General features: G+C 52.6%; 1 protein-coding gene and 1 long non-coding RNA gene across 3 annotated transcripts in view; one reads left to right on the top strand and one right to left on the bottom strand.

Annotated features, from left to right (window-relative positions):
* The window catches only part of SYN3 (synapsin III), a 362492-nt gene that overhangs the window by 25731 nt on the left and 319028 nt on the right, over positions 1 to 17733 (bottom strand). The window contains exon 7 of the mRNA XM_070410991.1: positions 338 to 480. Within this exon, the coding sequence (XP_070267092.1) occupies positions 338 to 480 (143 nt within the window). The remainder of the gene's footprint in view (positions 1 to 337; positions 481 to 17733) is intronic.
* Positions 9180 to 11313, top strand: LOC139005749 (uncharacterized). 2 transcript variants are annotated; one of them, XR_011470696.1, is made up of 4 exons: positions 9180 to 9551; positions 9997 to 10057; positions 10611 to 10833; positions 11159 to 11313. It is a non-coding gene; the product is annotated as an uncharacterized lncRNA (long non-coding RNA). The 2 variants fall into 2 exon arrangements; XR_011470695.1 differs by having other exon boundaries at positions 10611 to 11313.

Raw genomic sequence — 17733 nt, forward strand, 5'->3', positions numbered from 1 at the left:
CTCAAGTTTCTTTCCATCTCATCTCCTATGACACATAACCTGAATGTACCTGAAGTTCCCCAAACATGCCCGTGTCTTCCTTCCTCTGGGGGGACAGCCCTCATTTGGGCAGATAGACTTCCACCCTGGGATAAGCCGGGGTGGACCGTCAGCCCTCAGCTTACAGACCAGAGAAGGTCATAAAGGAGGTGGAAAGGGGAAAGGTGATGTGCAGATGGGGCCTCCTTCTGGGGCAGGGGAGACAGGATTGGACATGCATCTCTAATCTCCATTCCCCCCTCCCCCCCCCGCTTCTCCCCCTCCTCCCACATCCCCCCCTTCCCCCTCAGGGACTCACATGTAAGCCTTGTAGTTGGATCCGATTTTCTGGATGCGAATGTCGTACTTGGAGTCGATGAAGGCCTCGGTGGTGGCGTAGGTTCTGGCCATCGCCACCATGCTGGTGATGTCCTGGTAGTCATGCTGGTTTTCCACTTTGATCTGTGTGGGAGGGCAAGAAGGTGAGCGCCCCCCACCCGCGTTCTCGAGCACCTACCGGAAGCCAGGACCAGTGCTGCATACAGAGTGACCTTGAGGAGGTCACCTGCCTGGCAGGGGATACAGACATGGGAACCAGTCATCCCACTGCGCCTGCAGAAGAGGGAGGGAACTCCTTGGGGAGTCAAGGGAATCTTCACAGAAGAGGTGAGCTGGGCAGGGCTGGGAAGGATGAATGTGACTTCAGATGTACTACCCAGCAGGGATGCTCTGAGAGGCCTGAGGAAGGGCAAAGAGGAGGCAGAAGGAGCCGCATGGGGAGGGGAAGAGGGGTGGGCAATGGGATCAGACTGGACGATGGGGCAGGAAGGTGGGGGACAGCTGAAGGGGGTCCTCAGAGAACAGACTATAGATGGCCTGAACAGCTTAGTAAGGGGCTAGAATTTTTAGCCCGAAGGCTCTGGAAAGGCCCTGGGAGGAGTTTAAGCTAAAAAGTAGCCTAATTTGTGTTTTAGAAAAATCATCAAGCAGTTGTATAGAGGGTTGAATGGAGAGGTGTGATAGGGGATAGAGAGACCAGTTAGAAAGAAGGGAGTATGTATGTGTGTGCAGAGGGTGTGCACATGTGGATTCTGTGTGTGAGGACCTGTGTGTGTAGTTTGTGGTGTGTATATGCAATGTGTGTTACGTATTATATGTGTGGCGTGTCGTATGTGATGCTTGCGTATGCAGGCAGTGCGTGTGTGTGTGTGTGTGTGTGTGTGCGCGCGCGCGCGCACGCACCCACACACTGGACAAGGCCAGCTCTGCTAAGGCCAAAGGCCTGATGGAGAAACTCACACTGTGCCCTGAGGCCAGGAACACAGCGTGGTGCCCTGGAGCCGAACCCCACTCAGGCCACGGGCAGCCAAGCATCTCAGCCTTCGGGATCTCCAGGCCAAGGATGTGAGTGCTTCCTGTGGACCACGGGTGGGCTGTGAGGGAGCGGGGCCAGCCCAGAGCCATTTACAATCCTGTGCGGAGGGAGCAGGGGCTGAAAGAGAGATGCTGCCACCTCCACGGGTCCACGCCACCCACATCCCTCACTGGACCACGGCAACCCTCTCCTTTTAAAGTCCACCTCGCCCCAGCCAAAAGGGACCAAGGCGTCAGCGTTTTTGGAAGCCCCCCCCCCGCCCCCCCCCCCCCCCCCCCCGGCAGCTGTGTGCAGCCCAGGTTGAAAAGCACGGGCTGGATCCCGTGGTTCCTGGTCATCTTTTACGCTCAGCCAACTGGCCCTGCCTCCGTGCCTTTGTACCTGCGATTCCTTCCGCTTGGAATCATTTTCCCGAAAGCCTCCCCACGGCCGCTCTTCTCAGGCCTCTACCCAGATGACCCCTTAGTGGAGGCTTTTCCAACTACTGATGTGAAGTAGCTACTCTCCCCTGCCCACTCTGGGAAGGCTCTTCTGAATGACCCTGGTTCATTATTATTATTACTCTTTTCCTTACAGTCTTTGACTCTCTGAAATTGCTGTTCATGTGTATATTCCCTCTCTCCTCCACTGAAATGTAAGCCAATAGGATAGGGACCTCCTGTGTCTTGCTAGAAAAACACTATCACAGAATGTTTATTTATTTATTTTTTAAAATACATTTTTATTGATTTCAGGGAGGAAGGGAGAGGGAGAGAGAGATGGAAACATCAAATGATGAGAGAGAATCATTGACTGGCTGCCTCCTGCATGCCCCCTACTGGGGATCGAGCCCAAAACCCAGGCATGTGCCCTTGACCGGAATCGAACCCGGGACCTTTCAGTCCACAGGCCGACGCTCTAGCCACTGAACCAAACCAGCTAGGGCACACAGAGTGTTTAATAATGCAAACTCAAATCCCAGCTCCCTCACGTACTGGCTGTGTGACCCTGGGGAAGTTACTTAGCCTCTCTGTGTCTCACTTTCCTTTTTTTTAAAAAAAATTTTTTTTATTGATTTCAGAGAGGAAAAGAGAGAGAAACATCAATGATGAGAGAGAATCATTGATTGGCTGCCTCCTACACACCCCACACAGGGGATTGAGTCCTCAACCCAGGCAGGCATGTGCCCTGACCAGGAATCGAACTGTGACCTCCTGGTTCATAGGTCGACGCTCAACCACTGAACCATGCTGGCTGGGCTTCTCACTTTCCTTATCAGCAAAATGTGGATAACTTGTTGATGCAAAGTAGCTACTCCATATCAAATGCGGATAACTTGCTGGGTTAGTGTTGAACAGTGGATTGCTGTTGAGCATTAAATGAGATAATACATATAAGTGGTTTATCAGAACACTTGGCTCATCACATGCACTTGATAAATGATAACTATTATTAATTGTTACCATTCCCTCTCATAACCTGAACACCCAGCATAGTGCTTGGCACATCGTAGGTACTCAATAAATATTTGCTGAAAGAATGACTACAGGGGCCAGTCATGGTAATAGCTGAGTGAAGAGAGTCTAGGCCAGCGGTTCTCAACCTGTGGGTCGAGACCCCTTTGGGGGTCGAACGACCCTTTCACAGGGGTCGCCTAAGACCATCGGAAAACACATATATAATTACATATTGTTTTTGTGATTAATCACGATGCTTTAATTATGTTCAATTTGTAACAATGAAAATACATCCTGCATGTCAGATATTTACATTACGATTCATAACAGTAGCAAAATTACAGTTATGCAGTAGCAGCGAAAATAATTTTATGGTTGGGGGTCACCACAACATGAGGAACTGTATTAAAGGGTCGAGGCATGAGGAAGGTTGAGAACCACTGGTCTAGCCAGAGAGAAAGGAGGGGCCATGGCCCTGGGGGTGATGCTGCCTGTTGAAAACAGACTCCCAAACATGAACAGAAAACGGAGCCTTAGCACCGTATGGAAGCTAAAGGCTAGTGGGGATTCATGCTTTCCATCCAATCTCCCCTCAGATGGGACCACAGGAAATGGGGCCAAGATCCTTCCCAGGTAACGGTTTGAAATTAATCTCAACACAGAAACACATGAGCCACAGAGTGGAGTCCACGGCCCTATCTTAATAGCCTGGAAAATATTCCGGCAAGTGTGGCCAGCATCTCCCCCACCGTCCGGATCCGTCTCCGGCAGGTTCCCACAGAAGGCCAAGTTCGGAGCGTGCTCCTTCCCAGCGGGACGGCCCAGACAAAGTTGTTTTTCCCCCACAAAGATAAGTGCATGAGGCAATTTACTGAACCAGGTTATTTACGAATAAGCTAATAGCTGGGTGGCTATGGACCAACAATAATAACCATAGCTTAGAACACTTGCTCTGTGGTCTCTCTTTCTGGCAAGAACTAGCCGGCAGGGCCAGCTGGACACTCAGGCCACTCCTAGTTGGAGATGATAAAGCCGTGACCTTGGCACACAAATGGATGCTTGTTTTTCTGTTTTTATAGCAGGAAGATGTGCATCCAGAGCATTCCGAAGTGGTATCTGTTCATGAAAACCTGGTTAGATCGGGTGGAGAGGGACACGCTACGTATGTTCTATTCCCATAGCTTCTCGCCAGCCTTGCAGCTCCCAGACTCTAGGGCTATTTCGTTCAGAATCAATTCCCGAGCTCAGCGTTGAGAGCTGAGAAGAGCCGGGCCTGTGTGGCTCAGTGGTTGAGCGTCCACCTATGAACCAGGAGGTCACAGTTCGATTCCCAGTCAGGGCACATGCCCAGGTTTGCAGGCGTGATCCCCAGTGTGGGATATGCAGGAGGCAGCTGATCTCTCTCATCATTGATGTTTCTATCTCTCTCCCTTCCTCTCTGAAATCAATCATTCATATATATATATATATTGAGAGAAGTAAATGGAAGTTGCTAATAACCTAATAATGTAGAAGTTCCCAGACTTTCTGGGTTCACAGTTCCCATCTCAAGAATTATCTCATGGCATTCCTAGGCCAAGAGAAATACCAAGCACTTCCATCTACTAAGTAGTTAGAGCTAAATTGCTGGATAAATATTTATTTCAGGACAACTTGGTAATTATTTAAAAAAATACACATAACGTTTTTCTTTCATTTTAAATAACGACAATTACTTACTAATGGAATGTGTGTGCTTGGTGGAGACTGCACAAGTTCTCAAACCACAGACTCAGCCGGACCCCATCGCCCGTATTTCCTAGTGCCCGCTGATTGGCACACGGTACTTGCTTTTCTGCACAGCCAGCACCCAAATCCCAGTTTTGCCAAGATGCAGCGCCATTGAAAGGAGCATGTTGTGATCCAAGGCTGACACGGGGAGCTACCTCGACCAGTGATCTGCATGTCTCACAGGTGTTGAGAGCTGCTTTTTCTCTTGAAAATTTAAAATATACTGCGGTGCAGGGTTTGGGAACCAGGGACCTAATGTTATGACTCCTAACACCCTCCCCTAGCAGTTAAGAACAGGAGTCTCTGGGCAGTATCCCTGGGAGAAAAAGCCTACCTGGTTCTCATGGCAACCATGGGTCTGAGAACCCCCCGAGGGGCAGTGTATTCAATAAACCCGTCTCTAGGTGCAACCAGCCCATACTTAAAGAAAATTTGATTTCACTCATATATGGAATGTAATGAACAAACTGAAATACCAAGCAAAACAGTCAGATTCCTAGATAGAGAGCAGGCAGACAGCTCTGGAGGTGTTAGGGTGTGTGTGTCTGTGTGTGTGTGTGTGTGTGTGTGTGTGTGGAGGGATTGAGCAAAAAAGAAAAAAAAGAGAGAACTCATGGACACAGAGGGGGTGGAGAAGGGTGAATGCAGAGGGAAAGGACGTAGAGGGGATAAATGGTGACGGAAAAAATCTATATATATATAAAAGCCCAGCGCCTGGACCGGTGGAATGACCAGAGCAACTGGTGGCTATGACACACACTGCAGCAGCCAAGCATCCTGATCTGGCCCCCAGTCGGCCCCCAAAACCCCGATTGGGGGCAGGGCTGGCTGGCCAACCGCCCACGGCCCTTCCCCCTGGCCAGCCCCGCCCCTGATCGGCCCCCAACACCCTAATTGGGGCAGGGCCAGCCGGCCAATTGCCAGTGGCCCCTCCCCCTGCTGGCCCGGTCCTATGGGCCCCCATCGGGGTAGGCCAGCCAGACCCCACCCGTGCATGAATTCGTGCACCTGGCCTCTAGTATAAAATAAAACAACAACAAAGGCTATGACACTTGTTAAGATGGTACACATTCTATTGGAGATTGATTCACCAGGCTCTCAGTGCAAAGCATGTTGGTGAGAGTAAGCTCACCATGTAGAGTAGTCCTTAAGCATGTCTACAATAAAGTGCTCAAGTGTTGTACTAAACACAAAATTAAGGCACAGTCCCTGTCACTGAGGAGTTCCATGGGAGACAGACAGACAGACAGACAATGCAGTAAAGGGTGACAGTGCCACCACAGAGGCCAGCACGGGGGCCATGGGTGTGGAGAGGGACCCTGATTTACATGGGGCGGGGGAGGGAGGGAGTAGGGAAGGCTTCCCAGATGAGGTGATGAACTCCACCCCAACATTTTTGGTAACCATTTACGGGGAGGAGGAAGAACTGAAATGGGGCCTCACGTATCGCAGCACTTTCTCACTCCTTCCTTCTCGAAGTCTTACCTATTTTTTTAATGAGCACCAACTATGTGCCAGGAAGTGGAATGGAATGAACAGATGAAAATACCAAGCAAATACAGGGTTTACTGTCTGATCTCATTTCATCTTCACAAACAGCCCCCGCACGGCTTCCGGCCACAGTGTACCCCCACAAGCCCTGCCTCTGTAAACAACTATAAAACGGGAACAGATTTACGAGGGGACGATTTCTGGGAGGCTGTGGGAGTAGACAGTACAGGCTGTGATCCTCGGGGGGCGGGAAGTTCGGGAGGTGACCCCCGAGGCGGCCTGGCCCCTTTTCTCACGCCGCTCGGCCCTGGCCTGGGACACTCAGCATCCCGGGCTCCCAGTGCCTCCTGAGCCCCAGCTCTTTCCTGCCTCTGGGCTTCTGCTTATGCTGTTCTCTCTCTCTCTGGAAGGTTCTTCCCGCCTGCCCCTGGCATGGCGGCTCATTCTTAATCTTCACGTCTTTACTGAAATGTCACCACCTTTGAGGTTTCCTCCAAAAGCTCCCTCATGCTTTTCTGTCTTCTGCTTAGTACTGAGTCACATTAGAGTTCTGTATCTATTTGCTCATCTGTACACTGTTGGCCTCACCCACGATGTCTGTACCCAGGGCTCATAGTACCCGGCATGCAGCAGGTGCTCAGTAAAGCGCTGCAATGAGAGGCTGAATTAGATTGGCCCTTTCCCGTTCTGGGGGAGGCGTGGGGTGGGGGGCAGTTAGGAGGAACACGGGGACGGAGGGGATGCCCCCTCTCCTTTTATGAAAGTGGCCGAAACGCAGAGACCTTACCAGGCAGATCTGAGAAAACTCCGTGAAGGGTTTGGGACTTGAAGACACCATGCGTCCCCTCAGTAAGTCCTCCCAGGAACCCTGAGCGGGAGATGCTGTCCTCCCACTTCACAGTGCAGACTCAGAGGAGTGAAGGACTTGTCCAAGGCCGCCCAGCTCGTCAGGGAGGAATGGGGACCCAAATCCAGGCCCGGTGAGTTCTGAACTCCAGGCCTGTTCATGACACTGTCCTGCTTTGAAAGCAAAGCATGGAGGCATCTCTCTCCTCATAGTTTTCCTCTCCCATCCCTTTCCTTTCCCCTCTCACCCTCCTCTGGTGCGTTTGCAAGCTCTACCGACAGATGGACTTCGCTGGCAAGTGCGGCTGCTGAGACACAATGGGGCAGGTGCCCAGCCTCTTCCTGGAAGGACCTGGGGGCGGGGGGGGGGGGGGCACACTTGGCCGCCAAACTCCACGTCCAAGGTATCCCCCAGCTGAAGCTGTGGCCCCAATGACTCACGCCAGGGCCCCTTGGCCAAGGCGGCCTGTGCCAGGGGACCCCATATGGCCGAGGCCCAGGGCTGACTCACAGGGCAGGCTGCCACCACCTGAATCACCCTCCCCGCCCCTGGCTGGAGAGGAGGCTGGGGGCTGGGGGCTGGGATGGGGCACTGGGTGGGGACCGTGTGACTCATCCCATGAATCAATAATAATGATGATTGTAATAACAACAATGACGGATAATAACAGCACCTTTAATGAGAGCCTTTTATGTGCCAGGTGCTGACATCCTATATAATAAAAGCCTAATATGCTAAGTGTCTGGTCAGTCGTTCAACCAATCAAAGTGTAATCCTATATAATAAAAGGCTAATATGCAAATCGATCAAACGGTGGAATGACTGGTGGCTATGATGCGCACTGACCACCAGGGGGCAGACACTCAATGCAGGAGCTGCACCCTGGTGGTCAGTGTGCTCCCACAGGGGGAGTGCTGCTCAGCCAGAAGCAGGGAGTGGGTCTAAGCAGTCAGACATCCTGAGCTGGGCTGAGGGAGGCACCCCTTCCGAGTGCACAAATTTTGTGCACTGGGCCTCTAGTATGCTAATGATATGTTAAGGCCGCTCAACTGCTCGCTATGATGTGCACTGACCACCAGACGCTCTGACTGGTAGGTTAGCTTGCTGTTGGGGTCCGGTTGATTGGGACTGAGTGAGATGGGCTGGACACTCCCTGGAGCCCTCCCGCGGTCCCTCCCCAGCTGGCCAACCTCCTGTGTTCCTCCCCGGCCCCGATTGTGCACCGGTGGGATCCTTTGGCCTGGCCTGCACCCTCTCACAATCCGGGACCCCCCGGGGGATGTCGGAGAGCTGGTTTTGGCCTGATGGCGGAGCGACTGGTCTCTATGACATGCACTGACCACCAGAGGGCAGATGCTCAACTTAGGAGCTGCCCCCTGGTGATCAGTGCACTCTCACAGAGGGAGTACTGCTCATCCAGAAGCCGGGCTCATGGCTGGTGAGTGCAGTGGTGGTGGTGGGAGCCTCTCCCGCCTCTATGGCACCACGGGGAGCGGGCCTAAGCCAGCAGTCGGACATCCCCCGAGGGCTCCTGGACTGCGAGAGGGTGCAGGCTAGGCTGAGAGACCCTCCCCGCAAGTGCACGAATTTCATGCACTGGGTCTCTAGTGTGTGTGTGTGTGTGTGTGTGTGTATCAGAGAGAAAGGGAGATGGAGATAGAAACACCAATGATGAGAGAGAATCATTGATCAGTTGCCTCCTGCACGCCCCTCACTGGGGATGGAGCCCACAACCAGGGCATGTGCCCTGGCTGGGAATCAAACCGTGACTTTCTGGTTCATAGGCTGACGCTAAACCACTAAACCACACCCGCCAGGCCTAACAGATATATATTAATTGACTTAGTCTTCATAACAACCTTTGGTAGTAAGTACTATTCTTTTCCCACTTCACACATGAAGAAACTGTGGCCCAGCCAGGTTATAGAATTGTTGCAGGCCTCAGCTGGCTATGGAAGAGCTGAGATGGTAACCAAGGGCTTTGTCACTCTGAAGCCCAGTCATTCATTCGATAAATATTTACTGAGGACCTACGATAAGCCAGGCACCGTGGCAGGGACCAGGGGCGCAAGGCTAGAACTGGGTGAGAAGCTTGTAAACTAGTACAGCTATGACATGGGAGGTAGAGGTGAGTGTTATGGGGAACACACATTAGGCGAAGGGGGTGGGGGTAACTGGAGGTCAGGGTGGGGATGTCATGATAAGTCGGCATTGAGCAGACACCTGCAGCAGGTGGCGGAGCAAGTCTCAGGCCTGCCTGGGGCAGAGGAGAACCAGAGCCAGCACGGGAGGTGGGTCCTGATGAGCCTAAGCCAATTAGAACACAGCATTCCTCTCCCAATGGCCCGGGATGGACGCATGGACAAACGGGCCAGTCAGAGGGACAAGAGCATCCAACTCCACCACGGATGTGAACGTTGAGAACGAAGACTATTACCCAGAATGCCACCAGCAGCCAGCCTGGGACAGAGGAAACCACCAGGAATGGAGCTGAGCCTGAGGCCAGTGGCCGAAGACCTCCGAGACTTCACTGAGCTAGTCCACAAGGCTTCCTGGTTAAGCCAATCTAGGGTGGAATTTTCCATCACTTGCAGCCAAAACAATCCTGATACAGGTGAGTGCATTTACTGGCTCCTGGCTGCCCAGGCCTGCCTTGCTGCCCTGGGTGTGCCTGCAGGAAGGCACTCTTGCCCAGGCTCCCTCATCTGAGGCCAGATTTTCCACTCTAACTGCCCTTGGGGCCCCGAGTCCTTTCCTTCAGCAGCGAATACCTTTAGGCTGGGAGAAAGCTATTAGGGGAGATTCCTTATTTCCAAACTCCTGCAGTTTTCTTCCTGTGGAGAGAGCAACGCCCTGGCCAGTCTGCCCATTGTCATTCACACCTCCCAGGAAAGCGTGGGGGGGGGGGGGGAGGGGATTGACGTACTTGGATTTGGGGGGTGGGGTGGGAGGTTTGGAGAAGAAATGGGGCAAGTCCAGCAGCCCAGCCCATTCTCCTCTTCTTTCTCGTTGGGAGCCATCATTCCCACCAACAGCCTGTAATCTGTTCTGCTTCCCAGACTGTAAGTTTTCAACCACGTGGGGATGCCCGAGGCCACCAGCACTGCCCGTGTCATGTGGGTAAGTCTGTCTCCTTCGGGGTGCAGGGCTGGGAAGTGAAAGGGCGAGGGCTATGGCCTCCATCTTGCCCGTATACTCCATGTTAGGGTAGGAGCCATGTGCTCAGACCCTCCCCCCCCCCCCCCTTCTTCTCAGAAGCCCAGGCCTCTGCTGGCCACGCCCGGGATTTTAAACTAACCAATGACAATCAAGGGACGTGCGCACCATAGAGATGACCACATCCTGTGTAACAAGACCCGGCTTGCGCCTGGCCAATCGGCAGGGCCCACAGTCCCCTCACTCCATCCCCTATTAAAACCCTGGTTTTTCTCACGGCTGAGACTCCCCCCTTCTGGCCGTTGGGTCAGAGGAGGCTGGGAGCCAGACCTGGGTCTGTACTACTAATAATAAAGGATCCTTTCCTTTTGCATCGAACATGGCTCCCTGTTGGTTTGTGGGGATCTTGAAATCTGGGCATAACAGGAAGCCCACTTGACTGCCCACCTGAGCCACACTCTTTAGTGTCTTCATTTATGGGAAGGTGGTACATTTGCTTTTTCCTTACTCTTATCAGACAAAAGCCTGCAGCTGGCCGGCTGCTGGGAAAAGCGGGTTGTAGGAGCAAAGTCAAGCACGAGGCTGGGGAAATGACCTTGGATGCTTCTTCCATCTGAGGCCCAGCGCTTCTCTTATCTGCCAGAGGGAAGTGCCCCAGCTCTGCCGAAGAAACGACGTTCTTGTCCCCTTACACCTCATCCGGAAGGGCCTTGCACAATGCATTGCGAAGAGCACCCTTGGTAGCGGTTTTATAAAAGTTGTTGAAACTTCCCCAGGCCCTCCTGCCCTTCCCCTCCTTCCTCCCGGGACCCGGGACCCGCCAGCTTTGTGGGTGGAGGAGAGGGCCGCAGGCTCCTTGCAGAGCTCATTAAGGGTTGCTTTCTCATCGTCCAGAACAACCCTCCATGAATCTCCCCTTTGGGGTCACCTCGGTTGACTTGGAGGGGTATTATTTATTCACCATGAAATGACCCCCCCCCCTCCCACCCAGTGACAGGCTCTGACAAAGAGCCTGGCTCTCCCAGGTCTCTGTCCAGCACCCTGTCTGTCTGGGCTCCCACACAGAGTGTCCCGGCTTTGGACTTGACTGGCTCTGCCTCCCTGTCAGCACAGCTCAGCTCAGCGGCTCCACCCGACGCTCTAACAACTGGGGGACTAAAGCAAGGCTTGGTGCCTCCCAGGCAGGATTGAATTCCAGATCATTCAGAATAAAAACACACTCAGCCAAGCAAACAAAGCAGATGCTCCCTCAGCCTTGTTTATTATTTCAACCTCAGCCTGGACATTTCGTTGCTTCGGGACATGTCTGCAGGCAAGCTGCCCGGAGTCCCTCCTTCCCATTGTTCTGGGGGAGAGGGGAGAGCATCAGCCTTGGGCTTTCATGGCAAGGACACACAAACAACCCAACGTGAGAAAAAGACTGAGAGCCAGGAGGCTCAGGCTCCACTTCTGGCTGGGGAGGGACCTTCTGGGTGACCCTGGGCAGGGCAAGTTCCTTCTCTGAGCTCTTAGCTTCAAAAACTAACCCTGCTAGGCACAGAGGGGATAAGTGGTGAAGGAAAAAGAAAACACTAACCATGCTCGCTTAGGTTATCAAAGTAAACCGAGGCCAGCATTGGCCACATTAGCCAAGACGGGAAACCACCTAAGTGTCCATCAGTGGGTGAATGAGTAAAGAAGATGTGATTTGCCGCAAGAAAGAAGGACACAACACGGATGCTTCTTATGTTACGTGAAATAAGCCAGACAGAAAGTGGCAAATACTTGCGTGGCCTCACTTATATGTGGAATCTAAAAAAAGCCAAGCTCATAGAAGCCGAGAGTAGAGTGGTGGTTCCCAGGGTGTGGGAGTGGGGGATTTGGGAGGCGTTGTTGAAGGTACAAAGGTATAACCAGAGGTTGACTAAGTCCTGGGGTTCCAATCAATGCACAGTCTAGTGACTGACTACACTCAACAGCACTGCATCATATTCTCCAAAGTTGCCGAGAGGGTGGACCTTGAACGTTCTCACCACAGAAAAGAAATGGCGACGCTGTGAGGTGAGGGAGGTCTTAGCTACGCTCCGATGGTTATCACATTGCAATGCCCAAGTGTATCAAATCCACATGCGCCCCCTTCCAACATGCACAGTGTTACTTGTCAATTACTAGTATATCTCAAGTAGAAGAAAAGGAGCTCAAGGTTAAGAGTGTGGTCTCTGAAGGACGACCATCTGGCTTTGAACTCTGGGAGGCAGGTAGGGGTGGTAGGGAGGTGGGGGGTATACCTTGGAGCCTCCTCAACTATAAGGTGGCTATGAGTACAACTCAGGATTGAGGGAGATAAGAGGAGTATGTGAGCCCGTGCCCAGGCCTCGGGCAGAGCTGGCACGGAGCATGCTCTCCATAAATTCATCATCACATCATTATCCCTGAGATGCGCAGGGTCTGTGAGAGAAGCAGGCCTGTCAACCGAGAGGCGTGAGCGCAGGTGGGGCACAGTGTGGGCGCCAAGTGGCGGGGGCAGGAGGGTGGGGACAAGGGGTCGGGAGAAGTTCAGGAAACTCTTGAACTTGAGCCGAGCCTGGTGCTGCCGAGTCTGACATGGCTGTGGGCGTTCGTGGAAGATAACAAGGAGGGAACGGCAGGGAGGCACGGCACAGCCCGGCATGTTTGGGATTGCACAGGGCTGGGGTGTGGCCGGAGCCCTGGGTGCGAGGGGGCCTGTGCTGAGAGGGGACCGGGGGATGTGGTGGATCCGGGTGGGTCTTGCAGACGTTTCCCCGTGCACCCCACGGAGCTTGGGCGGGTTTTAGGCAGAGGAGTGATGCAGCCAGTTCTGGGATTTGGGACTCACACTTCAGCAGCCATGTGTCCAGGGGGCTGTGATGGCTGCAGCTCAGACCAGAAGTGACGCAGAGCTGACCTGAGGCAGTGCAAGGAGAAAGGCAGGAAAATGCAAACTCTAGACCTAGACAACAGAAGAGTGGTTGCCAAAGGCAAAGGGGGCGGGTGGGGGGCGGGGATTGGGGAGGTAGAAGAGGGTAAAATGGGGGATACATGGTGATGGAAACTTGACTTGGGGTGGTGAACACACAATACAATATACAGATGATGTGTTATAGAATTGCATCCTTAAGCCCTAGCTAGTTTGGCCCAGTGGATAGAGCATTGGCCCACAGACTGAAGGGTCCCGGGTTCGATTCCTGTCTAGGGCACACACATCAATTGCAGGCTTGATTCCTACGAGGGAATTGAGTTTCTCTCACATCGAAGTTTCTCTCTCTCTCTGTCTCTCCTCCTCTACTCTCTCTAAAAAGCAATGTCCTCAGGTGAGGATCAACAAACAAACACGCAGAGGCCGTCTCTATAAGAATGGTGCCTTCCATACACCAGGCCCTGTTCTAAGTAACGCGCCCAAGGGCACTCAGAGAGTAAGTGGCAGAGCTGTGCTTCAAACCCCACAGTGGGCTCCTGGACTCCACTCCTGGGCACAGGGCTGGGTGGCCTTGGCCGTCACTGATTCAGGTGGGTGTGCTTGTCCCAGGCACTGCTGCCCCTAGAGCCGCCTGGGTAATTATGCATTTACTTGCAGCCACATGAGAAAGGAAAAAAGGCCCTGACTGGTTTGGCTCACTGGATAGAGCTTCGGCCTGGGGACTGAAGGGTCCCAGGTTCGATTCCGGTCAAGGGCATGTACCTTAGTTGCAGGCACATCCCCGGTGGGGGGTGTGCAGGAGGCAACTGATCGATGCTTCTCTCCCACCGATGTTTCTGACTCTCTATCCCTCTCCCTTCTTCTCTGTAAAAAATCAATAAAATATATTAAAAAAAAAAAAAAAGAAAGGAAAAAAAGGAACAGGGGAAAGGATGAAAAAGGGGCCACATGCTAACCCGACAAGCTCGGGGAAGGCCTGCATGGCGGTCTTGCAAACTCAAAGCCCTAAAGTAACCACAAAGGATGGTTTGACGTGAAAACTTTAACTAAGAGCAGTTTATGGTGGGCAGTCATGTCCCAGGCCAGGATCTTCCCTGACAAAGGTCAATCTTTCTTGCTGTCTTTCTGCATCTATGATAACATATCGTTGGCAGGTCAAAGTAATTCTCCTTTTTCCGGACCCCTCAAAGCACAGGCACTGCTCTGCTGAGACCACAAGTCCCCTCATTGTTATTGAGTTATTGTTGACTGTTATCTATCCTGCGCCCACCTAAGTAAAAGAAGTATGTGTCCATCATTTGACTTTTTATCCAATCCAGAGGTTCCCCCGCTTTGCTTTCTCCCGCCTCCTTAATCTATCACCAATGGATTTCATGTAACCCACTTATGTCTCCTCTTTTGGTTATAATGTAAAATAAAAGGTTAATATGCAAATTGACTGGATGGTGGAACGACCAGTCGCTATGATGTGCACTGACCACCAGGGGGCAGACGCTCAATGCAGGAGCTGTCCCTTGGTGGTCAGTGTGCTTCCACAGGGGGAGCGCCACTCAGCCAGAAGCCGGGCTCACGGCTGGTGAGTGCAGCAGTGGTGGCGGGAGGCTCTCCTGCCTCCACATCAGCACTAAGGACCCCTCGTGGGATGTCTGACTGCTGGCTTAGGCCTGCTCCCGGCCAGCAGGCAGACATCGCCCGAGGGGTCCTGGACTGTGAGAGGGCGCAGGCCGGGCTGAGGGACAACCCCCACTGCACAAATGTCATGCACCGGGCCTCTAGTAACATATAAAACAAGGTGAAAAACTGCCGTTCTCTGAAGCATTATCCCAATACATTTAGATTCTGCTTCCTGGCGATTGGCAACAGTTTGTGGTTCAAATAAACTCACCAAAATTCTTTGCAGGGTTGAATGTTTTTACGTTAACACCTTTAAGAACCTGTTTTACTTAACCCGATACATAATGTAAAAAATCACTTCCATGTCTCATCTTCATAAAACTTATGAATGAAATATGGCAGGTGCTCTTTTTTTGAATCCAAGCCTTTGCCCTTGGATAGACATTTCACACTCACAGCTCATCTCAACTGAGCCACGTGCCAGGTGCTCAGCAGGCACTCATGGCCAGTGGCCGCCACATTGGACAGCACAGGCTTGAGGAATCTGCCCACAGTGAGGAGGAGACCAGCAAGGACGGAGCCCCCGGGCACATGGATGAGGGGCTGCAAAGGAGGCACAGAAAGTCTGGTTGGAGAGACAGCAGGGAAGGCAGGTGTTCCAGAGCCTGCAGGAGACAGGGCAACAGCCACCAATGACAAAGGAGCAAACCAAGGGGCTGAAGACTTTATTAGGTTTGCCCATCTGGACGAATGATCTTCGCCAGGTAAGGTTCGGGGAGAGGTGGAGGCTGATGTAGGGAGTTGGTAAGAGCATGGAGACAGCAGCTACCTGCTCTTCTTGAAGAAACTTGGCTGAAAAACTAGGGTGGGAAAGGCATATGGGCTCAGAGAAGACGTATGTATTCTTTTAAAATCAGAGTGCGACTTATCATGTTGAGGAGATGCCAGTTGGGAAGCAGCACTGAGAACTGGGCTGAGAGGAACGGACAGGTAGCGAGCCCCAGGGGATATGGCGAAAATGAGAGCCAGAGCTCAGAGGTCAAATGAACTGTGAACAGGAGAAAAGACGCCACTGAGGCAGGGAAGAGGGCGGGAGGGAGTGAGTGCAGAAGGCGGTGAGAGGGTGTCTGCCAGCATCAATGAGCCCGGTGATGCGGGGCTTGACGAGAGCAAGGAAGCTGTAGAAACGCCACAGTGGGGATGGGAAAGGCGGCAGGTTAGGTGGTGGTAAGCGCTTTGCCAAGAAGTCCCACTGGGGCTGGAGGTAATACATTTATAGCCTCAGCGTCGGCTCCCAGGTGGGAGTCTTCTCCAGTGTCTTGGGACGCACTGAAGTCGTGGAGGTGGGGAACAGCATCTCCACATCCCTGGATGGGATGATGAGGCTCAGAGAGGGCAGATGACCAACCCGAGGTCACAGCCTCGGGCAGTGAGAAGAGTGTCTGGGCCCAGAGCCTGCTGCTTCTACTTCAAATTCCCAAGTCGACGAAACCCCAGTGAGAACGCGTTTGTGGAGTCTCCTGGGGATGTGGGTTCCCTGTCTCGCTCCCTCCTCACTGGTCAGCTCTAGCTTGGGCCAGAGCCGTGGCCATTTTGCACACAGGGTAGGTTGGGTGGGAGGAAGCTGCTACTGAGGACGATCTCCCGTTGCAGAGAGGATAGACAGTCACAGGTAAGTGAAGTCCTCTGGGGGAATTCAGGCTCCTCCTGAGGACAGAGGACAGGCCGTCGGGCCTTCCTGGGGCTAGGGCTAGAAGCACAGACTTTGCTCCCAGCTGCTCCGAGGCAGCCTGCCTGCAGGCCCTGGGCGCTGCCCGCCTATGAGCCTGTACTCTGGTCTCCTTCCTCCCCGGAAAGCTCTCCTTGCTCCTCTACCTGATAGGGACTCACCCACGAAGGCCCTAAAACCAGCCTCCTCCTCCAGGCCGCCTTTCTGGTTCCCGCCAGCCCCTAGGAGTGTCTCCCTTCTCCTCTGAACTCCCACAGGCCTCTGCACCACTTGGGATGTTTGCTATTTATTTAATTCCAAGCATCTGATTGTTCATTTTGACTCTAATTATTTAGAGTGCGCTGTGCTAGGCACTGAGGATATGGTAATAAACAAGACAGGGACAAGGGAATTTTGGAGTTGGGGGAGGTGGAGACTAGATAAGCAGCTGGGTAAGAAGGTGGTCAGACAGATGGGTAGACAGAGAGGTAATACTTGGGTAGGAAACAGCTAGTTTGCAGGCGCTTTGAAAGACAAGCGGGAGAGTGTCATGTAGAATACAGGTAACGTATTACTGTCTTGATTGAATTTTTAGGGGCCTCCTGAAGCGGATCAGGCCGAGTTTGTGGAATTCTAGGGACGAGGATCTGGGCTCTACCAAACTCTTCCTCCTGCTCCCCTCCCCCCTAAGTCACAGAGCTGTCGGAAAATTCAGATGAAATTCTGCAGGCAGCACAGCGGGAGCAGAGACTGTGGGGCCAGGCTGATCTAGGTTCAAATCCCGGCTTAGGCACGTGCAAACGCCATGATCTGAACCGAGTCTGTAAGCTTTTCTGGGGCTCCATTCCTCCTGTGTAAAACGAAACGATAATATTTATACCCATTTCCACAGGGCTGGGAGGACTAGAATGTATGTCTCTCTGTATCTGTCTGTCTGTCTAACCCATCTGTAATCTGTCTACCTCTCTAAGCGACGGCTAGAGTACGTGCTAAGAGTTCTAAAAAGCACAGACTGTCACACAAGCAGAAGCTATTGCTCTGAACGTGGGTCCGGGAACCAGGCTGTACCACTTAGGAGCGGTGCGACCTTGGGAAACTTCTTAACTTCTCACCGGTACAATGAGCTTTACGATAGCATGTTTCCCACAGTTACTGTGAAGATCCAGTGAGACAAACCATGTAAGCATTGAACAGTGCCCGGCCCAAAGCAGCCAATGTTAGCGGCTTGTTGCTGCCTAGAAGCACCTGTATGGAGAAGGTATGTAGAGATCTCATAAGTCTGACACACACTGATAGAATTCGAGCCATTTCCTTTACTTTCTGGCGCTGCTGGCTTATATTTCCTGGGCGCGAGGCCGTCTCTAGCCATCGTTGTCCGTAGTGGTCTTAATGGGGACCGTG

Source organism: Myotis yumanensis, unplaced genomic scaffold, assembly GCF_028538775.1.
Source record: "Myotis yumanensis isolate MYYU_CA2020_CCGP unplaced genomic scaffold, mMyoYum1.0.hap1 SCAF_3, whole genome shotgun sequence".
Taxonomy (NCBI): domain Eukaryota; kingdom Metazoa; phylum Chordata; class Mammalia; order Chiroptera; family Vespertilionidae; genus Myotis; species Myotis yumanensis.